The 24,828-nt window shown below is 36.6% G+C and overlaps 1 protein-coding gene across 1 annotated transcript in view; it reads right to left on the bottom strand.

Annotated features, from left to right (window-relative positions):
* Positions 1–291: 291 nt before the first annotated feature.
* Positions 292–24,828, bottom strand: part of RAB2A (RAB2A, member RAS oncogene family) — a 43,133-nt gene continuing 18,596 nt past the window's right edge. Inside the window, exons 4-8 of the mRNA XM_058022669.1 lie at positions 18,095–18,177; positions 16,644–16,736; positions 13,052–13,163; positions 4,051–4,119; positions 292–1,930 (exon numbers count right to left, since the gene is read on the bottom strand). Coding sequence (XP_057878652.1) covers positions 1,835–1,930; positions 4,051–4,119; positions 13,052–13,163; positions 16,644–16,736; positions 18,095–18,177 — 453 coding nt within the window. The 3' untranslated portion in view covers positions 292–1,834. The remainder of the gene's footprint in view (positions 1,931–4,050; positions 4,120–13,051; positions 13,164–16,643; positions 16,737–18,094; positions 18,178–24,828) is intronic.

Below are 24,828 nucleotides of genomic sequence, written 5' to 3'. Positions count from 1 at the left end.
CATGCCAGTTTTCCTGTGTCATCCATGCAGTTCAGTCCTATGGTTTTACTGTCATGCAACGCATTTTCAAACTTCAACCGAAACAGTAAGTGTGCTCCATAAATGCAAACTCTGTGAAATAAACAGTTAAAAGTTGAAAGTACGTAAATGGAGTAACCTCTTAATAACTTAAAAGCTGAAAATAATTGTATTACATTGCTGAAAATGTTACTAAGTGCGTAAAAAAGAAGGGAGTCAGCAACTAATATAAATCCATACTGGTTCCCCCTTCCCCGAGATACCAACAAAAGGTTCCACACCATTTTTTCAAATTTTATTTAATCTCAGAACCACTGCTATGTTACACCCATCAGACTGAAATTTATTCACTCTGAATGTTCAAGTTCTGACAATCAGAATGGGTGACATGAGGATCCCTTTCCTCCAGTGTTGTGTTGCAGTCAATATTGGTCCAGTAAGACAGAAGTTTTGCAGTCATTGCCTGCCCCCACCCCTTTATTTCCCCCAATACATGAAGCATGGCCTACCATTAGCATCACCCTTTTGTCTGCAATTATTTAAATAGGATGAGATGGAAACTCAGTTGTTTGCACATTTGTATGAAAGGTGACATGAACATTCTGTATTTTAACAAATAAACACTTAAACACAGGATTTTGTTTTGTCCTGTTGCAACCCTTTCATTTAAGGAAAAATATGCCCCTCCCCCCAGCCATCACCATAATAAGTAACAAAACATTTGTAGTTTTGATTTTCAGTAAGATTTCCAAACTGGCAGATTTTATTTTCACACCCTCTTCACAATAGACAAGATGCTTACCATATATTTAGGATTACAAGTTGTCACTAAAAGAAAACTTTACACGACCACTATACATTTAGGTTGAAAAACTGTCCTTGCATGAAAAATATACCTAGAAATCAAGTGGTAAACAAGAAAAAACCATTGAGAAGATTAATGTTTTTAAAATGTGCCATTTTAAATTTATCAACTCCTCCTCTACTTTTCATCCATACTCTGTTTTCACCTACAGTATTTGTTAAGGCAAACAGCTAATCCATTTCTGAAGAGGTGTTGTGGAAATTGTGGATAAACAGCAAACATTTGGCATTAAAATAGATAGCACGTATGTAGCCTCTAGTAATATACATTAAGCATCTCTCTTGGACTTCAGGATAATGACAGGGGAGCATGAACATGCTAACAATGTCAAAAAGGCTTAAAATTTAGCATCCAAGCAGTTCCTATTAATGCTTTTGTAGTTTTCAAGCTCTAAGTAGTATAGATTTTATGCAAATGCATTAAAGAATTCTAGCTTGGCAAGTACACCCAAGCAGGTTATTAAACTATATATACAGAAAGTGATAAATACAGAATTAAAAGAGTCCTTCTGCTTCTCTTCATAGCCTTGAAAATTGACAAAAAACTTGAGGACAGCTCTACAATATTAAACATTAGGTAACCTCAGGAGCTGGGAAACCTAACTACACAAACTGATTAAAATACTCAGATGACTTTGTAGTGTTTAATACAATTCAGTTCGTAGTCAAGGGCACAAGACAACATTTAACAAAAATAATCACATCAATTGACCTAGAAATCAAATGTAAATAGATATGAATACAATCTCCAAAATCTGTCTTTAAGTGAACATTAACCATTTATTCAAAGTTATACAAGAATTTGAAGGATAAAGTCTTCTGCAACAGGAAACCAACTTACAAGTTTCATGTCTCAGTTGAATTGAAGTGGAGGCGAGCGGGGCAGGGGGAGGGAAGGGTGAACAAACAAGTAAGTAGGCCTCATCCAGGCAGCTAGAAAGTAAAAACAGGCTCAACAGCAGCCTCCTCCAGCTTGTTGTCCTCCCTGATTGCCTGCAAGTGTTGCATTGGTGGCAGCATGTTGAGGGCCAATTTTTATGCCATTTGCCTGAAATGAAGTTTAATACACAGTGTAAATATTTTAGAATATACTTAAAAAGCTACTTTTTCTATTTAGAAGATCATATAACAAGTTCTCCTAATGTATGCAATAAATACATCAAAGTTTGTAATTTTTCCTAGCATGTTCTTAGCAATTAAATATTATTTAAAGTAAGATGCCTTCCTTCTCATTTGAATTTTATCTCCATGTTACACTCTGTAGCTTAAACTCCTATTAAAAAAAAAACACAGAGCAAGAATTGTATTTGAATACTACTTGGCATATAGCTTAAAAATACACAACATTTGCTAAGAATGTATAACCTCTCCCCTCTTGCCAAAATCTCCACCGGTTTAATAGTTTAATATAAAACTTTTCCTCTCTAGACAGCATTTCTTTCTGTGTTGAATCAGCTGTAGAGGCTAAGGGCATACGAGTGTTCTGTGTCATCAATAATTTCTGTGATCCCAAAAGACATGGCTACTTGCCAAGAACCCACACACAGCGTAGCTCTTTCATTCATCAAAATCACACTTATATCTTAACCCTCACTCCCTCAAGTGGATTTTACCTAAAAATACACCACTTTGAGAAAAGTAATACAGTAGCTTCAGAAATTAAGCTCTTAAGGAAACTTTGCGTCACAGCAAATCTCAGATTTATAGTGCTTGGCAGTTGTTCTGCAGCAGTGGTAGCCTTCGGGTTTCTGGCACTCGCTTAGTATTGACAGCAGCTGATGTGGTTTCTTTTCGCTCTTTGACTCCCCTTTAATAAAAAGCATGCCCTATGGCTCATTGGTTTTGCCCCCTCTGGGCTGATAGCAACTTCTTGAGGAATCAAGAAGCCAGACTTGGCATAAAGCCAAGTAAGTAGCACGGACTGTTGGCTCTTGACAGCATATTGCAATCAAAGCTCGGTAAGGCACAGTAAAGCAGTCAGCTACTATATGAAACTCGACAGATACAACAAGCATGCTTTTTCAGACACTCTGCTCTCCAATTTATATTGCACTACCAACTGCATTTTCTTCAGGAAAGATGTGAAAGATGATCTTAAATTTTTCATCAGTGAACTGAATTTAAGAAGTGCTTCACCAACATGCACACACACTTCCCAGTCAGAATTAGTTTAGAGGATTACTATTCACATCTTATTTAGCTACAAGTTTCCTGATGCATTACTTTGCATCCTCTGAAGTTTCTGATTTTTTTCCTCTTTCAACAGTCTGAATTCTCTCATGTTGAAATATATTGAGCGAAAAAAGATGAAACTACCTAATTTGAGTCCTGCCAATTCCCTCCCTACTCTGAACAATCCTGCAAGGATGGTAATGTCTAAGAGAAGCATCTCACTGACAGTCTGGAGATAGCTTTCCACAGAGCACAAACAGAGCAGAGTGGTGGCGCAGATTTTCACATGTGGTTTCACTAAGCACCTCAGCAACAATATAGAGGGACATGCAGGATAAAAAACCCAACCTGATCTCCCAAAAAGACTGATCACCTCATATTGTCAAATTTTTATGAGACTGTTAACAGAGAGCTTATATAATACTAGTGTTAGGAAGCAAGATTTTCAACAGCACAGTAATTTCAAAATTCAAGACACATTATACATCGTTCTAGCTCTTGTTCCCCTTTCTCCATCTCTCCACCCTTATCCCAAACAAGCAAAGGCACAGGCCCTAATCTCTAATTTCACTAATGTGCATAAGCAAAATGGCTAATCTTTTACTCCCTACAGTATCCAGCCACCTAAACCAGGAACATTTCAAAAGTCTTTTATGTAACTCTCAAAGCAATCCCTCCCCTACACTGGACAGCTCATGGAGTGCATCTGGCATATCAACATGGTCCTCCATTTACATAGTGGAAAATTATCTTTGAAAACAGATGACACCATATGGAGAAGTGGATGAAAGTGGATTTTCTTCTCTTTTGGGGATTTATATTATTTTGTGATGCTTCATGGATGGATAGGGTCACTTATTTTAATCCATTTTTATCACAATGGCAGACAACTCTACAGCCAAATGGAACAGACAAATCTTTTACTGTCCAGCTTTCTAGGGGAGGTGAATTCTGTGCTTTAAAAAAGCAGAAAGTGTACAGAGTACTAAAAGTTACCTCATTATTTATGTCAAAAACTCCTTCCTGGATTTTCTCGTAGATCTCCTTTGCAGTGTTAATAAATGCCTAGAACAGAGAAAGAAGACCACAGACACAATGAATGCGATATCCTTCAGTGTAGGATGCACTAACTGGAATTCAATCTCATGTGCAGTTGCTTCAGTGAGACTTTCCTTCCTGACCTCTGCAGGAACAGGTATGACAACAGCATCCCATAACCCACCCTGAATCAGCAATGGATCACACGCTGTTTACAAAAACAGTGGCATTTTCATAACATCTGTATTCCACAATCTGTTGTCCAGTAATTACAGGGAAAAAGTGGTTTTTAAGATATATAAATTACTTTTAAATTATTTATTTCTGACCCTTATGGATAGATTGTGTGGCAGATGGTTTCCTCTACCCTTAATATCTCTGTAATAGGCCACTCTAGATTAGAGTGCTTAGCAACATAAAACCACAGGGTACTTACAATGATGATGTAAGGATGCTGTCTGCTGGCTGAAACCTTACGCTATCATTTAATATTCACCTAATTTTAAGAACGTATTCTCTTTAATTAATCTTGCACACAATGGGTAACAGACATCTTAATAGTAGAAAGGAGGGGCCCCAGGTTTTGTAATGACTTCAAAAAATCTATTGTTTTAATTCAGAGAAAACACTTTGACACTCAGATCTGAACAAGTGACTGATATAGATGTTTTTGGTTAAAGTTTACAATCAATGATTCCATTTTCATCTCTCATTTAGCTTTATAGGTCAAGTAACACCTAAAATAATGCATAATTTAGGAGGTGATTAACAGCAGCTAGTAATTACAATAAACATACAGTTCTTTTTGTTTTAAAATACCAACACCATGCAAGCACACAAGACATGCTACCTTCTGCACAAGCCTATTACAGCAAATACAGATCTAATTCAAATATAAAAAAGTAAACAGGGTTCATGGAGAGGAACAAATCATACCTTTCCTCATTTCTACACTGGAAGCATTTGACTGCTGAACTTGCCACCAGAGCTTTGTTTCCTAATTAACAGGACTGATATGTTTTCACCTTTAAAGGCCTTACAGCTCCCCAGAGTAATCAATCTACTGCAGCTCAATTACTGCACCAAGCACACACCACAGCCAGTGAAGGAGACTTGAACGACTGCAGCAGGAGCAGAGAGATATGAATATGCATAAACTCTAAGTGGGTGATCGAATCATCACAGAGGGTCATGAGAATTTGCAGCAAAATAATGAGAAGAATTAATCATTGCAGATTCACAAGGCACTTAGGAAGCGAGTTCGTTTTTCAAACACGTGTTACAGTTGAGAAGAAAAATTGGCTTTTGGCCAACTACGAATTGATTCAAATTCCTCCGAAACTGAAGTTTTCTATGTAAGGAAAAAAATTCAAACTTATCTTTGTTCCTGATAACATACTAATTATTGTAATGGCTTCATACGTGTGCCCATTGAAAGGTGTAAGTCAACTTTGAAAATTCACACAGCTGGATTCTGTGAGGATCCTTACTTCTACTTCAGCGGGACATTAAACAGAACTTGAAGTCTTAAAAAAAGTGTTATGATAACTTCATGTAAACAAGCACTTAACAATTGGCACTTCTAACTCTTCTAGAAGATGTTGGCTAAGTACACCAAGACTCTTAGAATTAATTTCATGAGAATTACATTAAATCTATAAAAATTGCTTTAGAGCAACAAACCAGAATTTTAACAGACTCCAAACTGATACAACTGAGAATAAATTAACTTTTGGGTACTACACTCAAGAGCAGTCATTGTAGCAATGCATCTATCCTCACAAAAACCAGTAAAACACACTGGAAAAAAGCACTGCACCAACATAAAATTCCTTTTATGGTACACATGTACCATACAAAGCAAAAGAGTATACTGAGTTCAGTGCAGTATATTTTAATATTAAACATATTGGCCAAGAAACTGTTGATCTGAAAAATCCAAATATTCCATTAATCTTAGGTGTACCATTTCTGTTCTCTTGAAGTCATAATCTGACTACCCCATTGCCATCAGTGATTCTGGTGCATGACATATTTAAACAGCACATAATGTTACTTTGCATAGCAAAATGCCAGGTTGCACTGGGCCACAGAAATAATTCTTCTTTGAAAACAAATTATAAGGACATAGCACATAGAAAGTCTATCTCACATTCCCTTCTTTGTATATATTTTAAAAAATTGCTACTAATCAGCCTTGAAAAGAGACTTGAATCCCTTGATACTTCCATTTGTCTCTCAGATCCATGTATCTTAACTTACGATTCAAAGAGTTAGCAGACTCAATCACCTGAGATCATCACTAAAACAGCAGTCTACCTGCTTTAAGACTATCCCATCAGATTTTGGCTAATGCTAGTGCTCCAATTATCAAGGACAAGAAGGTGAACTTGGTAGAATTGACTTCTTCCAAAAATCTCTTTTAATACTGCATGTTCTCGCTCTTATCTGGAACATGCAGTATACTATAAACTCTTAATTATTTATGGGCAGTTTATCCTATTTTCAGATTAACTGAGCCATAAATGCAGAAAGACAGAATGATTTCCCCTCAAATCCAGTTTAGATTTATTAGATCACATGCAGGGCACTGCAAGAACACAGCTGCAGCACCTCACACACCAGCTTGGATCCAGGTGCAGTTCAGCCACTTCCACACAAGACCTCACCAGCAAGCCCACAAGGACTCAGCTGGCTGCCTACCAAGCCTACTGCACTTGCATTGTACATTCCTATAATGCTGCTGCTACTAAAACACCAGACAAAGATACTCATGCTTCTCCACCCCAAATCAGGTCCAGGGTCATTTTCACCACTCCAGGGGACACAGCAGCAGACTCACCCTGCATTTATACATAATCACCTGAAAGATGGCAATGCCCTAGTACACAGTGCCTCTGTTACTCATAAAAGGAAGTGAGAGACTTTTGCAAAATCAGTACGTTAGACTTCCAAATATAAAAATCCTTGACTACATTTTGGGGAAATTCAAGAAAACAATGTACCTTCAGGAAAATGTCTACATTTAATGTTTAACTCTGATCATTTTCTAAACTCCAACTTGCTGATGCTTTTAGCATGAGACTGCATATAACTGTACCACAGCAATAAAAAAAGGTTGTACACAAGTTATTCAGTGACTTGTTTTAATGTAACATGTTTTTCAATTGTGTGCTCATTATCACTAGGTTCCCAAGTCATAGCAATATCCCTTTGAGGAAAAGTGCATTACTGTACAAGTGGGAAAGTGAGCCTTGCAAGATGTGATCTGCCTGTTGTGTCATGCCTGCACCTACTGCAAAGCCAACAAAAGAGGCTTTTAAATCACAATATATCAGTACATTATCATTTTAGATTATTTGTGTAAGGAGTTTCCCAGATTATATAGCAACATGAGGCTCAAGAAGTCACGACTCACAGTGCTTGCCCCAAAAAACTCCCCAAACAACCCAAAACTGCAACTACAAAAAACACTACAGATACTGCATTTAAGGTAAATTAATCCTACAAACACTGAATGTAGAATTAAATCAACTTCAACATTCACATCAGAAGAAGAAGTAATACAGTTTTAACTACCCTTGAGACAAATCCAGGAAAAATTAATTCTGTAACTGGTAAAAACAATACAAGAAACAGGTAAGGGAGTAAGTAAGTTCTGATACCACTGTCCCATGGGAGCTGTATGCAGGAGTAATAATAAGTTAGGGGCACCAGAATGTGAGTAGTAGAGCAGCTACATTCAGGTTTTACTTGCAGATGTCAATAATGTCACTTGTTTTTCCCAGAAAGCTATTGGAAGGACAACAATCTTAGGACTTTGCTATAAGCTGAGCACAGCAGGAAAAAACTTGTAAATGAATTACTGATATGTTTCAAAACTCAAGACTACTAGTTCATCTTTGCCTATAATCAGGTACGAGAGCATGTTCAGCACTGCTAGCTCGTGGAACATGCTGCCCTCTGGTGGCAATGTTAAAATTAAGTTTAATGCATGGAAATAAAAATTTGGCAATCATTATTTCCTGGATTCTTTCTTACAATTACATGAGGAATGCTGAAAGGTTAAATGTACCACAAATTTTAACGTATGACCCAGCCAACACCTCGAATTTTCCTCCTCTCCAATTTCCTATCTTATCTTTTAGCAGTAAGATATGATATAGTTAGATTACTCTACTATTTAAGAATGCATTTGGAAACAGTAACAACATAGACAAGAAATGGATTTATGCCTAAAGTATTCACCATCCCAGTGTGTAAGTGGTGCTAGATGCCCACTTAATAAAGTGAGATTCCAAAGCTCTGAGCAGCTCTTTTATGCACCCACAGTAAGGCAATGCTTTTTACAGGTAAATTATCTTTCAGGAAGAAGCCTAGCACACTAAAAGGGATGCAGAGGGGTTAGTAAGCATAATAAGGTGTTATATAATGAACCCACACCCAAAAAGCACCCCAACACATTTGTAACCTTATATTTGAAGTATAGGTGCAAAGACACAAACCAGAAGTTGACAGCGATTTCTTTATGTCCCCGTTGAGGGACAAACTTTCTGACAGACTTATTGAGCTGATACATATTACTCGAGCTCAAACTGACTTAATAAGTTCTGGAACTGTTGTTGAACAGTTACCTGAGGGAAACCAAAAAAGATAGAACCCCCAGAACTAAGAATCCTTTTCTCCAGGAATCTACAGGTCAGGCAAGCAGTATCATAGATTTCATGCTCTTCTATGAAGAGTGAAACACTTAGTTATCTGAGACTTTGTATTTTTATCATACCACAAGACGCCCAGAAGCCCCAAGAACCACAGCAGAGCCAGTGTTCCTTATTGTCAAGTTGGGGCACAATCCAAGGATTTGCCACAAGCAGCTAAAAGCTGTGTATCCTCATTAGAGCCAGGCGTCCTGCCCCTTCTTCCTTCCTCAGCTGAACTGACACAAGCTTCAACCCCATTTTCTCCTGGGAGAAACTGACTAAAATGTCAGCTTCACACAGCTGAAAGGTCACAGAACTTTGATTTCCAGAACTTGAAGGAATATTGGTTTTGATGCAAATTAAGATAAACCTAACTTTTGGGTGGGTGTTTTTGGTTTTATTTTAAGACTTATGACCTAGAAATCCTGCTCTTTTCCAAGTGCTAGTCAGATTACCTCTTGTGTGTTACTTTACATTGCTATGAAAATTATTAACATCCTATGATTTTAAAGTTTTATTAACTAAATTCCTGCTTACTATATTACCATGTCAAACAACTGCTTGTTTCCCAGCTGTTAGTTGTGTTCAAGGAAGGTTAGAAGGGAAATTAAACACACTCTAAAAATCAGTTCGACTTTAGATGCCTCTAAGAATCTAATCTTTCCATGATATTTTCACTTTCACTCTTCAGAGAATATTACAAAAGAGCATCTCCTTTCTCTTACTGTGCCACTGTTGAAGCTACAGGAGCTTTGAATATTTGTTATTCATTTAAGCAAAGGCATGAAAGAAGCTGCCTGAAGAGAAAATTAAGTCATAACTGAAACAGAACCACTGAATGACCATCAAGCTCCATGTAGCAGAAGTGCTCCATTGCTCAGTTAAAACCATGAGTCCATTCAGATTTAATCCTAAATAATGAATTCACTGTTGCATTCTATTTATGTGCAGACAACTGGGAACAACACAACCAATGCTCTTAAGTTTGGCATAGACACCCCTCCATATGGGAAACAACTTACTAAAACCAACTCCCACACCAGGAGTCAGTGATACACTGGCACAACTCAAGTGAGAATAGCTTCTGAACACTAATGCTGTTTAGCACTGCTTTGACCAGCATCCAGAAAACTTTCTGGATTAAGACTGGTCCCATCAGTAATCATCATTAAAAGCAGCAGTCTGAAATTAAATAATAATGCACTAAGTTACTGTAGCTTCCCAAATACAGCTAGGTATCCTTACTTCATGAGAATCTGTGCACATAAACAGATTCAAGCCATTGATATGCCAGGGACAAAGAGTTAAACACTATGTGCTGTAAGGGACTACGTGGTCACCCTGAGGTCATGCTGGTGATTCTACTCTGCCCTTGCCCAAGCAGTAAGCTCTCAGCAAACTCTGAACTGCATGTTGCAGGTAAGAGCACAATTAATAGTCACCAACTACTGCTGAACTACCAATGAAAATAACTAATGTGATAAAATTGCTAATGTCTCTTGCAAATGAGACAAAAAAAATTCCTATGTATTATGTGCTGGTTTAATGAGAGGTCAGAAAGTAATGGATGCTATGATTAAAACAAGTGCAAACCTGCGTGGGGTTCAGAGCCCATAGTTATGTGTGTACAAGTGAAAAGCCTCCCAATGGACATCACGGTGTTTTCTTAGAAAAACTGAATAAGCAACACTGAACTCTGCAAAGAGCATTTCAGAGTGCACATCACCCGTCCATAGTAGAGTAAATATGTTAACCAAGATTCCAAAAGTTAACAAGACTCCACCATGAGAAAGCCCACAGCCATTCATGATAAAGTGTACACTGCTCTAACTACAATCACCTTAGAAATCACTGAGGAGAAAAAAAGAGAAGCACAAAGTCAGTAATATTTTGATAGTTGGTTACCTGTACAGCTTTTGACAGAAACTAAAAGTAAATCAACAACAACCTCCTGTTCAAATAAATATGAAGACACTAGCATTACCTGTCCTTGCACTGCAGTCAGATTATAAGCCTGTGCCTAACCTCCCTCCAGTAACCATTCTACCTTCTCAGTGACGCAGAAGCTCTTTTTACACAATCCCATTCCACATGAAATACGATGATTTAACCCTGTGGTCACAGCGAATTCTTAGAAGTCTCCAAAGTAACTATGAAGGATCTACTTCCCACTCCCTACTATCTATTACCTATTATGCAAACAGGATGGAAACTTCTCCAACAGCCTTGCACAAAACAAACAGCCAGCAGCATGTTTTCCACTCCTTATCATCCATTTCTATTCAAGATGTAGGTAATGAGACAAAATCCTGAAGAATATAATGAACAATTTTAAACTGTTTTAAGATCCAAGCACTGAAAAGGTCAGTGTACTGCTCCAGCTACGGATTTACTAAGGTATTCCACAGTGGTGGAAATCAGGATTGAACAAGGGAAACAGCTTAAAAAAACATTACCAACAGAAGCTGATTTGTTCATATAAAGGAAGTGCTAGAAGTTAGGATTTTGCTTCTATAGCTGTTAACTATTCCTACATCATGCCACTTTTTTTGTGTTTACTGAGAACACCATTTAAGGAATGCACTTGACTGTCACTGGAAAGGATTATATACTAAAGCTTTTCCACCAGAATTAGTCAGCACATACACACACTACTCCCACAAGGAGAGGATTCTATGTGAACTTTCTGATAAAGAACTTCATGCTCATTTGCCTCCTGACAATCAGAGATGCATTAGATACTGGACAATTCATTCACTAGGACATATTTTTTGATGCAAAAAGAGGTGATAACTTTAGAATCAGGTGGTAATGAATTCTGTCAAAGTCATCTATAGCTTACTGTAACTTTTCAAAAAACTTTAATATTTTATAATGAAAAGGCTTTACCACTAAAAGAATACCTCATTGGTTACACATCATTTTGAATTTAGGATAGTTTAGGAAATGAATAGGGATGGATTACGTAGTATAAGAAGTTATGTCATTTTAAGAAAGTTCAGTGTGGATGAACCCAGTATGGGCTTTAAAGACATGTGAAGCAATCTTTCTGATGTACATAGCACTAACATCTCAGCTGGAGCTCTTGGTCCACCACTGTACTTGCCTGGCTGCAACACAGTTGGTTTTCTTTATAGCAGCCTGCATGGTGCTGTGTTTTGGATTTATGACTAAAACAGTATTGATAGCAGACTGATGTTTTAGCTACTGCTGAGTGTCAAGGTTTTCTATTTCTTACACTGCCCTCTCCTGACAGTGATTAGGCTTAGGGTAGGCAAAATCACGGGGGCACATAAACCAGCCAGGACAGCTGACCAGACCTGGCTTGAGGGGTATTTCATATTATATGATATAATGCTCAAGAAAAAAAAACCAAAAGGTAGTCAAAGTCACTGGTTCTCAGAGAAATTAAATTCAATTTGTTTGCAGGAAGCTGTGACTGCTTTTCTGTCACTCTTTGTCCATCTCTTTCCTTAATATTTAAAACTATCTCAGGCCCTGAGTTTTATCTTGCCTTGGCTCTTCTGGTTCTTTCCCCTATCCTGCTGGACAGAAACACTGAGTGAGCAACTTGGTAGGTATTCACTTGCAGCTGAGTTCAGCCCACCATGACTACCCTTCAAGAAAGGAATGCAGTAAACCAAGGTGAGAAATGCAAGAATTCACATGTGTCCAGAAATGTGAACTATAAGCCAAACTTGAAAAGACCTAATATTCAAATACACAGCAGACTACAGTAACCAAGGCAATGATCCTTTCGGCAGCTCTGTAGAGGACAGAAAATAGAAGCTGTGTGCAAATTGAAGAAGATTCCTACAAGGTAGTATACAGGAAAGATGATGACAGTACAAATAGCAAAGCACTGCAAGAGATTGCTGTGAAGAGCTCATGATATACCAGGAGCCTTCAGAACAGGTTACAGTGACATCTGCCAAGAATACCAATAGCTTGGCTTGCTTTGGACTAGCAATCTACTCTAGCCTCACTTCTTAGATTTCACAGCAGACAGAAGTTAGCCATTTCTCTGATCAAATACTTCAAAAAACCCACAAGTACATTATTTAGGAAGTCTCAACAATATAATTAGTGCTGTGTAATCAATTACAACACAGAATAATATATAATATACATTATTCTCCTAATATAAAGAGTAGCTAATTCAAATTAAGGAACCCAAAATCTAGAGGAATACTATCTATACAAACAAGTGTAATTTAAATCAACTGTTTTAGTAAAAAGCCGGTGTTGAGCAAAGTTACCTCCTCTACATTGGAAGCAGTTTTGGCAGATGTCTCCATAAAGATAAGTCCATGTTCTCGTGCAAATGCTTCACCCTCCTCTTTCTTAACTTCTCGTCTAGATTCTAAATCACTAAGACAGAAGAAAAAAGAAAAGTTAAATTACATGGTCTAACATGTCCATATAAAGATAGTTCTTCACAAACATGCTTAAAAGCATGAGAAGCCAAGGGCCCCCATCAGAACTTGGGTATATAACTTGTCAAGCCCTTAAAATAGAATTAATTTAAGTCCTGCACTTATAGTACATGGAATAGTCACAGGCATGACACTTACTTGAGCTATACACTCTAGCTGACATAAATCTTATCAAAGACTTCATGAAATAGCTTTCTACAGGAAGAGTGTGTATTTATCTAGGTATTCCTTGAATATTAACTTTAGACATTGTTCTTTCAGTATATATCACTCTCTTCTATTATTATCTACCAATTCAATACTATAAAGCTGAGCTGATAAAAGAGCTTTATAAATGAGTTATTTATACTAAACACAATTAAAAATATAAAGTTTTTTTTTCTATTCTGTAGCAAAACTTCACACAGTCAATTTCTTCTCTGATTAAAAAAACCTTAAAAGCAGAATTAAGTTCTTTTGAACTGCATTAGCTGTTCTCTCCCAGTAAGTTAGCACTTTGGTTGTGAAACTCCTGGCCCTCCAGCAGCAAAAGAAATTGAAATGACTGTTAGACAAGTTCTTGCTTCCTGCTTTCCAAGCAATTTAATTCAAAATTGTTACCCAAAAAAGCAGAAAAAAACCCTCTTGGACTTGACAACTAGAGACAAATCTATTTGTCTAAGTCATACAGACACAGGCATTTCACCCTTACTTTTTAAAGCTTCTTTACTAACAAGCAATTCACAGTTTGTCCTTCTTTGTAAGTATATTACATCTTGAGCAATAAAAATTATATACTTATTACTCATGTATAAGTGTAAGATATATATTTCAATGAATTTTCATCTAAGTTGTACATGCATAAGTATCTTCCTAGGTACAAATCTTTAACTAAACAGCATACAAATAGATATATTTAATGTGCAGTCAGTATACAAATAAAATGTATCATGCTAGATTTCAGCATTTGCCAACTTTGTAATTATACATATATTCAAATTATGTAATACTCACTGTGGCATCTATTTTGCAGCAAAGCAGGTTTTTGAAATATTTAACTAAATGCTAGCTTAGATGAGTTACAGAGTCAATACAAATCAGCACATTTAAATATTAAAAATTTTGAAGATAAGGATACAAGAAATACCTTCTCAAAACAATTTTGAAGTTGATGTTCATTATATTTAAGTACTCCTGGTATTAGCTGACATTATCTTTTTCAACCTGAGCAATGTCTTTATTTATTACTACCACGCTACTCTCAAAAATACCTTATTTAAAACCTTGATTCACTACAGTGTTATCTCCATGACAGAACAAACAAGTAACCTCTTACTTGAAATAATGCAGTTGTATCAAAAACTGCAATGACAGCCCAATCAAAACTCAATACTGATACCTAAACATATTCTTAAAGATCTTTAACTGCTTCTACTAACCACAGTTGTCTTCCTCTCTCCATTCCAATAATTCGAAGCATTTGGTCTTACTAGATCAATATAGCTATGCTTTGTTCTGGAAAGAAGATTAAGTACAGTATTTGTAATGTTTTAACACTAGTATTTGTAATGTTTTCAACAAACAGCCATAATATTTCAAATTAAATTCTCAACACTTTTCAAATCCAGCAATAAGTCAGCATAAGTATGAACTTATGTCAAGTGCACTTTTGGGAGTCATAAGAGCAGTATTTATTCCTTCAAAACTACTATGCTGGCATACACATTCTTCCTTCCACCCACCTCTAGCAGTATGCCCTACCATAAGAACTCTTTCAGGATAAAGCAATAAAATTGAAGGAGTTTTCTTCCTGCTCTCCTTGAAAATAATATCCTTTAAAAAGTTTAAAATTTTAACTCTTAAAACTTTTAGTTCATGCGGCACCTTAATCTACAACAATTTACAGTGCACGTTTTAAGTGTATTTATTGTTTGAATAAAACCTAGTTGTAACTGGGAGTTACCAGGCTAGCTGAAAGTAGCAAATCAGTCTGCATCCACAGAACATAAAACATGAAAATTTAGTTTAACAGCTAAGAATAATCAGAAAGAGTTACAGATGTCAATTAAGTATGCAAACTTATCTCAAGTAAACAGTACACTTTACTGTTTTTCTCAGTGCCATATTTTTACTCACACAAGTATAAAAACAGTTGGTCAGGGCCATCACGGGTTTACCAAAGCTTCATTTAACAAAACAGGATTACATTTTTTATATTAATTTGTCAAGATTATGCTTGACACATTCCTCAATTAAAAAGGAAGTTGTTAGTCATTTACCAGATAATGTAAAAAAAAGTTGACAAACTTCACAATTACTTAATATGTACCATGGTTTTCAGGAGGAGGTAGAGGGTAGTGGGGCAATGAGGGAAAGCAGAAGGGAGAAGAGGGGGAGGAAGAAGAAAATAAAAGTTCAACAGGCCTGAACAGCAAACTCAGTCTCACTATCACAAAGCTGCTTTCTCAGTAGTGTCTAAGAAATTGTGTGGCTGCTCATGAAATTTTCAGGGGCATGCATACACCCCATTATTTCAACTGGCACCTTTACCTTCAAGAATTATTGAGGCATGGACACAAGTTCCAGTCAATTACACAAAGGCTCATAATTACAGGGTTATTAAATTCTGAGCTGATGCTTTTGGTGTTTTGAAAAAATTCTGCATCCAGGAAAAAAACCCAAAAAACTAGATATGATTTTTTCATAATTCACTGGATCAAGAACGAGAAGAATTACAGATAATATATTCACTGATGTGTTTTTATTAAGACTTTCACTACCCAGTCTCAGCATCAACAAGGAATAATTTTATAATTTTAGAGAGTGTAGCTGATAAGACCAAGTGAATGAATTTACCAGGAAACAATGAAAAAGCATTCTCTGACCCCCAATCCCAGCTAAAAGGTACAGAATATGGAAGAGGATTGTAAATCAGAAATGTCTCAATCATTGAGGCATGCACTTCTTACATTTGAGAGAAGTTTTTGATGTGAATCCTGTACTATGGTCATCTTTTTTGAAATGACATTTTCTCTGATGTGATACTTAACCAAAACTAAAGCACTTTAGAACACCTCAAATTAGGAATCACATTCTCTTTATAAGGGAGAGATCCAGGTGTTCCTAACTGGTGATTCCAGAGACAAAAAAGCATAATGGAAAATAACTCTTATAATCCATTGCTTCAAGCATTTGCAATCAATCCCTTGGAATAAAATTATTTCTAAAATAGATATTCAGAACATACTGTAGCTGATCCATGGGCTGCACATTGTGTTAATTTAAGTAGAATAAGAAAAGTTTTAGGCTCACCACAGAACTATGCACAGTGACAGAAGGGAACTTGAAGTTAACATACACCCTACAAATAAGAAAACTCAAAAGCTGAAATACAGAGAAGTTCTCTCTTAAAAAATAACAGCTAATAAAATTTTACCTTTTGTTTCCAATAAGCATTATAACCATGTTGGAATTGGAATGCTGACGAGCATCTTCTAACCAAGTTGTCAAGTGGTTGAAAGTGTCCCTCCTAAGTACAGAAGAGAATGAACATTAAAAGCAGTATTTTAAGAAATCTTTCTCCTGTTAGTCCACTATTCTACTTGAATAATCAACTCATTTATTGGTGCACATGCTCTATGGATAAAAGCTAGTAATCCCTTTGTGAGAGGGAGAATGGGCAAACAAAAATTTAGCAAACAAGCAGTGTTAATGAACTCTGCCTAAAAAGTAATTGAAAACATGTTTGCTACAAAGAGTAAAGAGGATTCTTAGAGTTGTAAGAATCTGTAATTTTATATACATATAAAAACTGAACAGAATTTTACAAGCACTCATCAGCTTCACCCAAGCCAAAGAACAGTACAAATAAACACATACTCATACAGTAATATTTGTTTTACTGAAAGCAGAAAATGATTGATAATTTTTAAGTGAGTTTAAAAGCTGAATAATAAATTTAGCAGTAAAATCTTTTAAAGTGAGGTACGTGAATGTGACACATTACAGTTTTTACAGAAGGTGTAAACTAAGTAATAAATCCCATGCTTGTAGAGTGGTTTTAAGATATTGTATTTTATTTATAAATCAAAGATTCATTTGCTGGAAATCCAAAGGAAAGAATAGGCAGCTTCTTGATATTTAAACATAAAAAGGGAACAAAGGATAATATATCTAGGAAATCTCCAGTACAAGTGGTTGCTCAATGCAACAAGTGCTAAGACCCACAGGAAACACACAACTTAAGAAGACTTTGGAGCCTGAACATTTTCATAAACCAGCCAGAGTACCCACAGCTTTATAGACAGACTGTATATAGATACTTTATTTAATACAGCAGGGAAACTTCAGTAACTTTGACCTACTAAAAAAGTATCAGATTAAGACCTGTATTTTCTAAACCTCATAAACACATCAATGGTACAAGTCTACAAGTTTCCTGGTATTCTTTACGTAACCTTACGTAACAAACTTCTATGTTTTACTATTTCACTCCTTTGCAGAATAGCACTTCAGCAAATGTAATCTGCTATAATTAACGAAAAAATATCCCTCGTGATAATAAAATACTAGAAAGGAAATAATTAAATATTTTCAGGTATTTCTCCATAAAGGCAACCCAGAGGTTGATGGTCAATATTTTATAAAAATATTTTATTTCATTCTTCCCGAATTTTATGCATGCTTTCTCAACTACTATACAGAGAAAACTGGAAGTATATAGGTTAGTATGCTATATCTTATTAGAGCAGTTATAAAAAAGTTGACGTAACGTTAGATTACCAGTATCTACACACAAAGCCAAATTAGATGAGACACTTAGCACTACTGTACACCATAGCACAATTCTACATAGACACATCATTGAAATGCAGTTGGAATTCTCACCTTGTAATGTCATACACTAGCAAAGCCCCTGCGGCCCCTCTGTAGTACGATCTTGTGATGGAACGGAAGGACTCCTGCCCTGCCTGTAGAACAAAGTTCCATTACTTCATATCTAATACTTGGTTTTTGTTCCTAAAAACCATGACTTAGAGTCACAGGATCATGGAATTCTACTTTTGAGAGATGGAGAAGAGTATGGATGGGAAATCAGAAAGGGGACAACTGGGACAAAGTCACCAACAGCAGCAAGAGAAGGCACATAGGGAGAAGACACCAACTACAGCACAGTGCTGTTAAAAAAGAAAAAAAAAATCGGAACAAGACCTCTAAACCTTTTTTGGCAATCCCTGACAACCCAATTTACTGAATGGCTTCACAATACATGAATCATTATTAGAGCACAGAATGGACTCCTAGCAACTAAGCTCTGAAGACAAATTTGAAAGGAAGCAAATAACCCAGAGCTTCACATTTGAATTCAATAACCCGCTCCCTGGGGCAGCTGTTGACACTAGAATAAATAAAGTCCATTGTAAATAAATGATGAATGACATCTTTACGCCCACCATCTGCTGGTGTAAAGGTTGTTGGAAGGCCAAGGATGCAGATTTTATCCGTTATATCATAAACTGCAGCCAGCTTTCAACAGTCTTCAGATGGAATTCTTTCAGTAATCATTTTATTAAGAAAAAACAGAAAATGGTTGTGAATTCAATTTTACACAATTCTGCTCCACAGTTAATCAATTTCCTCTGTACTTGATAAATAATGCTTGTCAAAGCAGCTACAGGATGCAAGAGTCATCTTCATATACATTCTAATTTATGTAGACTCTATGAAAAACTTCAGAGTCCACATAAATTAGATAGCTCTCACAGAAAAGTATTCTGTAAAAATTTGAGCACCTAAAAGAACATGTTCAAAAGAATACAGTCCCGAAAAATAAATATTCATGGTTTCAGATCTTGAGCTCTTCATGCTCATGCTTTTCAGAAGAGCTATCTAGCACTTGACACTTGCTAGAAAAAAATATTTACTTCTAATATTTAGCAATAACAGATGTTTTAGCATAATTCAAAGATAACACAAAACATGCTTAAGAAATACTAATGCTGAAGAAAAGTCTATGTGCAGTAAATCTGTAGAACTATAGGAAATTGTCCTGATTTAAAAACATTAAACACAAGAAAGAAATATTTATCAAATACAAGGAACCATTCAGGCATGCCTACAAAATTAGTATATGGACAACTTTTCCTTCTCACAGTTACTGTACTTTTCTTAATAGTACATCTTCTTAAATTCAAAGAGAACTTCATCTAGATACTGTCACTCAACAAGAACAGTGGCACAACAAATTTAGATGTTTTCAGTCTTCAGAAAGCATCCTTCTCCTCCAGAACAAACAGTAACTTCTATTTAAGAAAACATTTTATCTTAGCCATTCCAGTGGAAACAGTTATAAAATACACTATAACACAACAGTTTCAACACCATTAGAATACACTCACACAGGCTCTTGGCTAAGAGTCCAAGTACACCTTCATGTAAACTTTGGTAATAGAACACAGACAATGAGCAGAACCCACCAAGAAATAGTAAAAAACAAATAAGCAACAGTTTTTTAGTGTAATACCTGGTTTCCTACACAGAAATTCAAGTAAGATTTACCACCTTTTCTTAGTGTGGTGAGTAGCTCAAGTGGATGGTAGACAAATGAAACATTTCCCTGCCAAACAGACAACTTACTGTTACCAAGGTATTCCATACATTGCCTAAAATGACACATGACCTGGACTTCACCTGACACATTAAGATGGCCTGTTACACCTTCATAAATTCCATCCTGACATGTGAAATTGTTCATCTCCCTGAGTAAATTAATCATGGTCAAGCAACATTGTCAGAGGTTCTAGCAGATCTCACAAAAATGTATGAATAGTGAATTGTTAAAAGAATCACTTCTAAAAGTTCACTATATAAATACTGAAACTAGTGTAATCATTTTAATTGTGTCTTACTTGACAGTGGTGAAATTTAAATATCACTGCTTCCTTAAGGAAAGGGTGGAAAATGGTACCTCCTTTGGTGAAGAGATCGCATTTTCCATATAGCAATAATGAATTTAGGCTTACATATACCAATGGACAACACAAACTCAATTCCCTTTCATTCTAAGCAAAAGAAAACTGTTTCTGGAAAGAAGCTCCACAATATTAATGTTTGTTTTATCTATAACATAAAAATGTATTATATAATAGAAATCTCTTATATATAAAAATTTACTGTCTATTTTAAAGTATCATTCTGAATGAGATCTAGGTCAATATAGAGTCAATATAGAAGGTCAACATAGGGTTAGGCATGCAGCATACATTCCACAGCTTTTTTAAGCATCATTCTTACTTTACTTCTTCATCTGTTTTCTCTGTCCACTTCCCTTTTTTCCACAGGGGACAAGCTATTTCAAAAGTCTAAAGAAGTCAAAACTGAAAGAAAGTCTAGGCTATTAGCCAAAACTGACTTAAAAAACCTCAAGTGTACTATAACTATACTTTATCAGTCTTACAAAGAAGGACCTACCCCAGTTAAGCTGCTTGTTACAAGGAGCAACAGACAGAAGCAGCAGTATAGAAGCTCAGTATAAATTAAAATCAGCTTCAATATCAGAGAAGGGCCTTTATCTTAAGTATGATTTTGTTATTACCATCCCCTTCATGTTCCTGCAAAATCCCGCACTTTTTTTTTATCTCTCTTCCATATGAAAAAGTTTTTTCTCACAGAAAGGGACCCGTGGAGGTCCCCATTCCAATCCCCCTGGCTCAGGTAGGGCCATTCAAAGCAGATTGCTGAGTTCCACATCCAGATGGTGGGGGAGGCAGGGGGCAGGGGTGTTAAGAAGAGCAGGGGCAATAGTCAGGAAACAAATGTTAAACACGGTGTTTGCCAAGGCCATATTACATCCAGTACAGGTGACACAAGCTTTTCTCCATGATAATTCCAGGATATACTCACTGTAGTGGAAATGGGAAGATGGAGGATGCTTCTGGTAACAGCTAGACCTGACAGCTACTTCACACACAAAAACTCCAGCTCAGACATGGCTGCCTGCAGGAACCTAGAACATGCATCCTCTCTCTTCAGAGAAACAGGTGCTAGGTCTGACATGAGTAGTTCACTAATCGCGAAAAAATGAGAGCCTCTGATAAACAAGAAATGTTTTAAGTGCTAAGTAACATTCTTTTCTGGCTGTTTTCTACTCTGTAAGCTTTTACAATTCATAGCATAATGGTTCACAGAAACAAGCAAGCTTTCTGATAGCAGAGACTTGTCTATATAGACAGTTGTAGAACTCATAGGTCTTCAAGCAAGTACAAAAATCTTCATCCCTGCTTCAACTGCACAGACATATATCCCATGTGCTTTTCAAAGTATACTTCAGTATAGAGACCAAAGCACAACTTGAAAGTAACAATGCAAGCAGAACATGAAGCAGGATCAATCACCTCAGGTCACTAAGATACAAGATTTAGGACCTATACTAGAGTTTTTAGTAACATTTAAGCTATGCAACTGTTATCATGGACACAGTATCTCTAGTATATTTAAAAAAATACTCCAAGTGTTACTACTCCTGTGGAAATGTAACACTGCAGAAGGTCATCTCACCCCTGAGGAATTGCAGCTGTGCTAATTACCAAAGATTAGGAACAGGCCACAGCTGTGTCCAATGAAGATGAGTTCTATAAAAGAGTGGATGAGCTGGTTGAAAAGGGAGCTGGAGTTTGTTGGCTGTGCTGTGAAGGAGTCAGTGCTGTGAGGAGCTGCCTATGAGAAATCACCAAGGCATGGAACTTTTGCAATAAGATGACAACAATTCCCACAGGAAATCTTGGTGTCATTTCCAAGTATGCAGTGTAGTTGCATCAGCATGCAGCACGCTCAAAACTGGGGACAGAACATTTCATTGATGTTGGGAATTATTATTTACAGGTTAACACTTTTCTACATTACAAAGAATACTAAAAAGACATCTAAGAAATAACCAACTCGCAAGTGTCACACCACCTGTGACAGCTGCCAGCTGGGAACTACTCCACAAAGTTGATCCCTGGAATAAAATGTTCCAGAAAGAAAGAGGAGCAATACATACCTTTAAATATAGTTTTGGTAGTTATAAATACATTAACAGCCTCTAAGTCACATGTCAACTTGTTTATACAAATGCATTAATCTGTCTTGCAGTCACGTCTCCAATCCAGAAAATCAAAGAATTTTAAGGTGATTTACTAGCATGTAGGACAAATAGACAAAGAGGCAGTGTAAAAATAAAAAACCAACCCCTGCTGTTCCAGCAAAGAGATTCCCAAACAAGAACTAAAAACACTTATGAAGAAGAATCTATCATAATATATAAAAGTCTCAGAATTTATGTGACAGCTTTAGTCAAGTTACATGTTACTTGAGAATAACCCTGTCAGCATGCAGTAAGAACTGAAATTTCAAGAGGACTAAGGATCTCTAAGGATCAAACTGCTCATATGTCTAAATACAGGTAACTCGTACATCTGCTTCTGCTGGTGTTGAATAAATGTCACTTAGATAGCCAAAGCAATTCCCAACACACCACAGAAACAAAGCTTTAGCCTTCCATTATCAGAAATACACTTACAACTTGGAGGAAACTGTATTTGAAACCTTTAGGTTTTAAGTAACAACCCTCACTAAAATAGGAGTTTTCCTGTGCAAAAAAGTGCTTCATGCACTTCCCGTTTAAGGCCTTATCCTAAGCAAGAGCTTGCTCTTGTAGAAATCTTGTAATTATTGCAGAAAGCATGGATAAACTGCCAAGAAATCAAAAAACAATTCAGAAAATAACATGCCAATACTATAGTATTTCAATAACCAAATATATTTAAGCATGACAAAGGTTTATGAACACTAAGCTAGAAAGCATATCAAGTTGCCTCAGCTTCCTAAAGTGACATCATGGGTGTGAAGAGTTGTTTAAGCTACTGGCCCTGAAGCTTAGATGATGGTTGTATTAAACAAACAGCAACAGGAATAACTATTAGACAGATCTCCCAGCCTCATCCTTCAATCCATGGACCCAGAAATAAGTTAATCCTCCCACCTGGCAGCAAACACAGTCTGTGACTGATGATCAGACTAGGTTCAGAAGCTAAAGTAGATTCTCTCTAAGTTCTTCCTGCAACTTCACAGCAGTAGTGTAACAGAGGGCCATGAGATGCAGCAATATGCATGCAGGTACCATGGTTAGAGTGTCAAACTAGTAAAAATGTAGTAAAAGAATACATCAACTGCCACAAACATATGAGTATGCTCTGACTACTAAAGCAAGTAGAAAACATCATGAAGTTAACAGTTAGTAAAGGGCTCATGGGGGTGAACCCTATATCCTAGCAATTGTCAGAGACATGAGGGTGAATAGTAATTTAATGAATGAAGAGAACTTTATTTCGTTCCCATAGATCCAAACCAATTGCAAACACAAGAAAAATATCTTAATTTCCAAGAAGAATTAGTATATTCAGAATATCTGAAAGGGAAATATGCCTTTAAAAATTATGCCTCCAGTCTTCCACAAACATGCTTTTTTATGAAAGCTTTCAACTACTAGAAAATGCTATAAATTAAATTAGAAAGTACACTTGCGTGGAAATCAAGAAATTACATGAAATTGGTTTATAAAAACCAATTATTTCAGATATTTAGTCTGTCTAAGCAGGACTAAGGTGCTATATGAATTAATGTTTTTAAATAATGAATTTCCATGAAATAAAGCTGAAATAGATATTAAAAATATAGTATTCAAGTACACAGGAAAAGTCAGTATTCATACCGATTTAGACAACATCAGCATTACTTAGTGTCATCACGGATCTCTTACTGCAGTGTCTGACAGAATATCCTCTTTCAATTACTGCTTATTTTTTCTCATCAACAATGACTTGTTAGTAACAGTCAATGCAATACAGAACATCCCCCTCAACAACAAAACCAAGGCCACTGACTCAGCCTGGTAACAAGCACAGTTATCTCTCTACAACTATGAATGTTTTCTGAGGAGAAGCAATTTTAATATTTCTTAGTCTTATGCTGCTGCCACAAGGCAACCAAACTTACCTACACAGCTTACTTAAACTCAAAAAGCTTAACAGCTTCCAGAACAGTCATTTTAATCCTGACTAGCTGCTGTGAAACCACTTCTAGTTCTCTAAAAGTTACGTGTGCAGCTGACACTAGCTCAAACACCACACTTCCACAAAAGAGTTGCTCAACTTATCATAAGGCAATTACCAACTAAGCAGTTTGGACAAAAGTATTTCTCAGTCTGTCCAGCTACTGAAGCCATTACTAAGACTAAAGATGCAAGGGAAGAAATAATCTAAAGACACACAAACAAACAATTTGGTCCAACACCTCATCTTTACAGACCTAAAAACACTGAAAAGGAATAGTGAAACCCAAAGACTCACAGAGCTAAACACCTGGGCGTGCCACAGCACACACAGCAGCAAGCTTGCAGAGCCCAGCACTGGGGAGATCCAGAACAGCCTGCAGCTGGGAGAGAACAACAGGACACTATTTGCTTGTGCAGACATGAACAGCACTAGAGCTGAGACTGCTACACAGAACATTAAGAATGCAAAGGCCACACTGAGTATCTTTCATGGAATGTAGATTTTTGATTGGGGGTTTTTGGGGGGAGG

This window comes from Melospiza georgiana, chromosome 1, assembly GCF_028018845.1.
Source record: "Melospiza georgiana isolate bMelGeo1 chromosome 1, bMelGeo1.pri, whole genome shotgun sequence".
NCBI classification, from domain to species: domain Eukaryota; kingdom Metazoa; phylum Chordata; class Aves; order Passeriformes; family Passerellidae; genus Melospiza; species Melospiza georgiana.
This window is presented reverse-complemented; position numbering and strand designations above follow the sequence as displayed.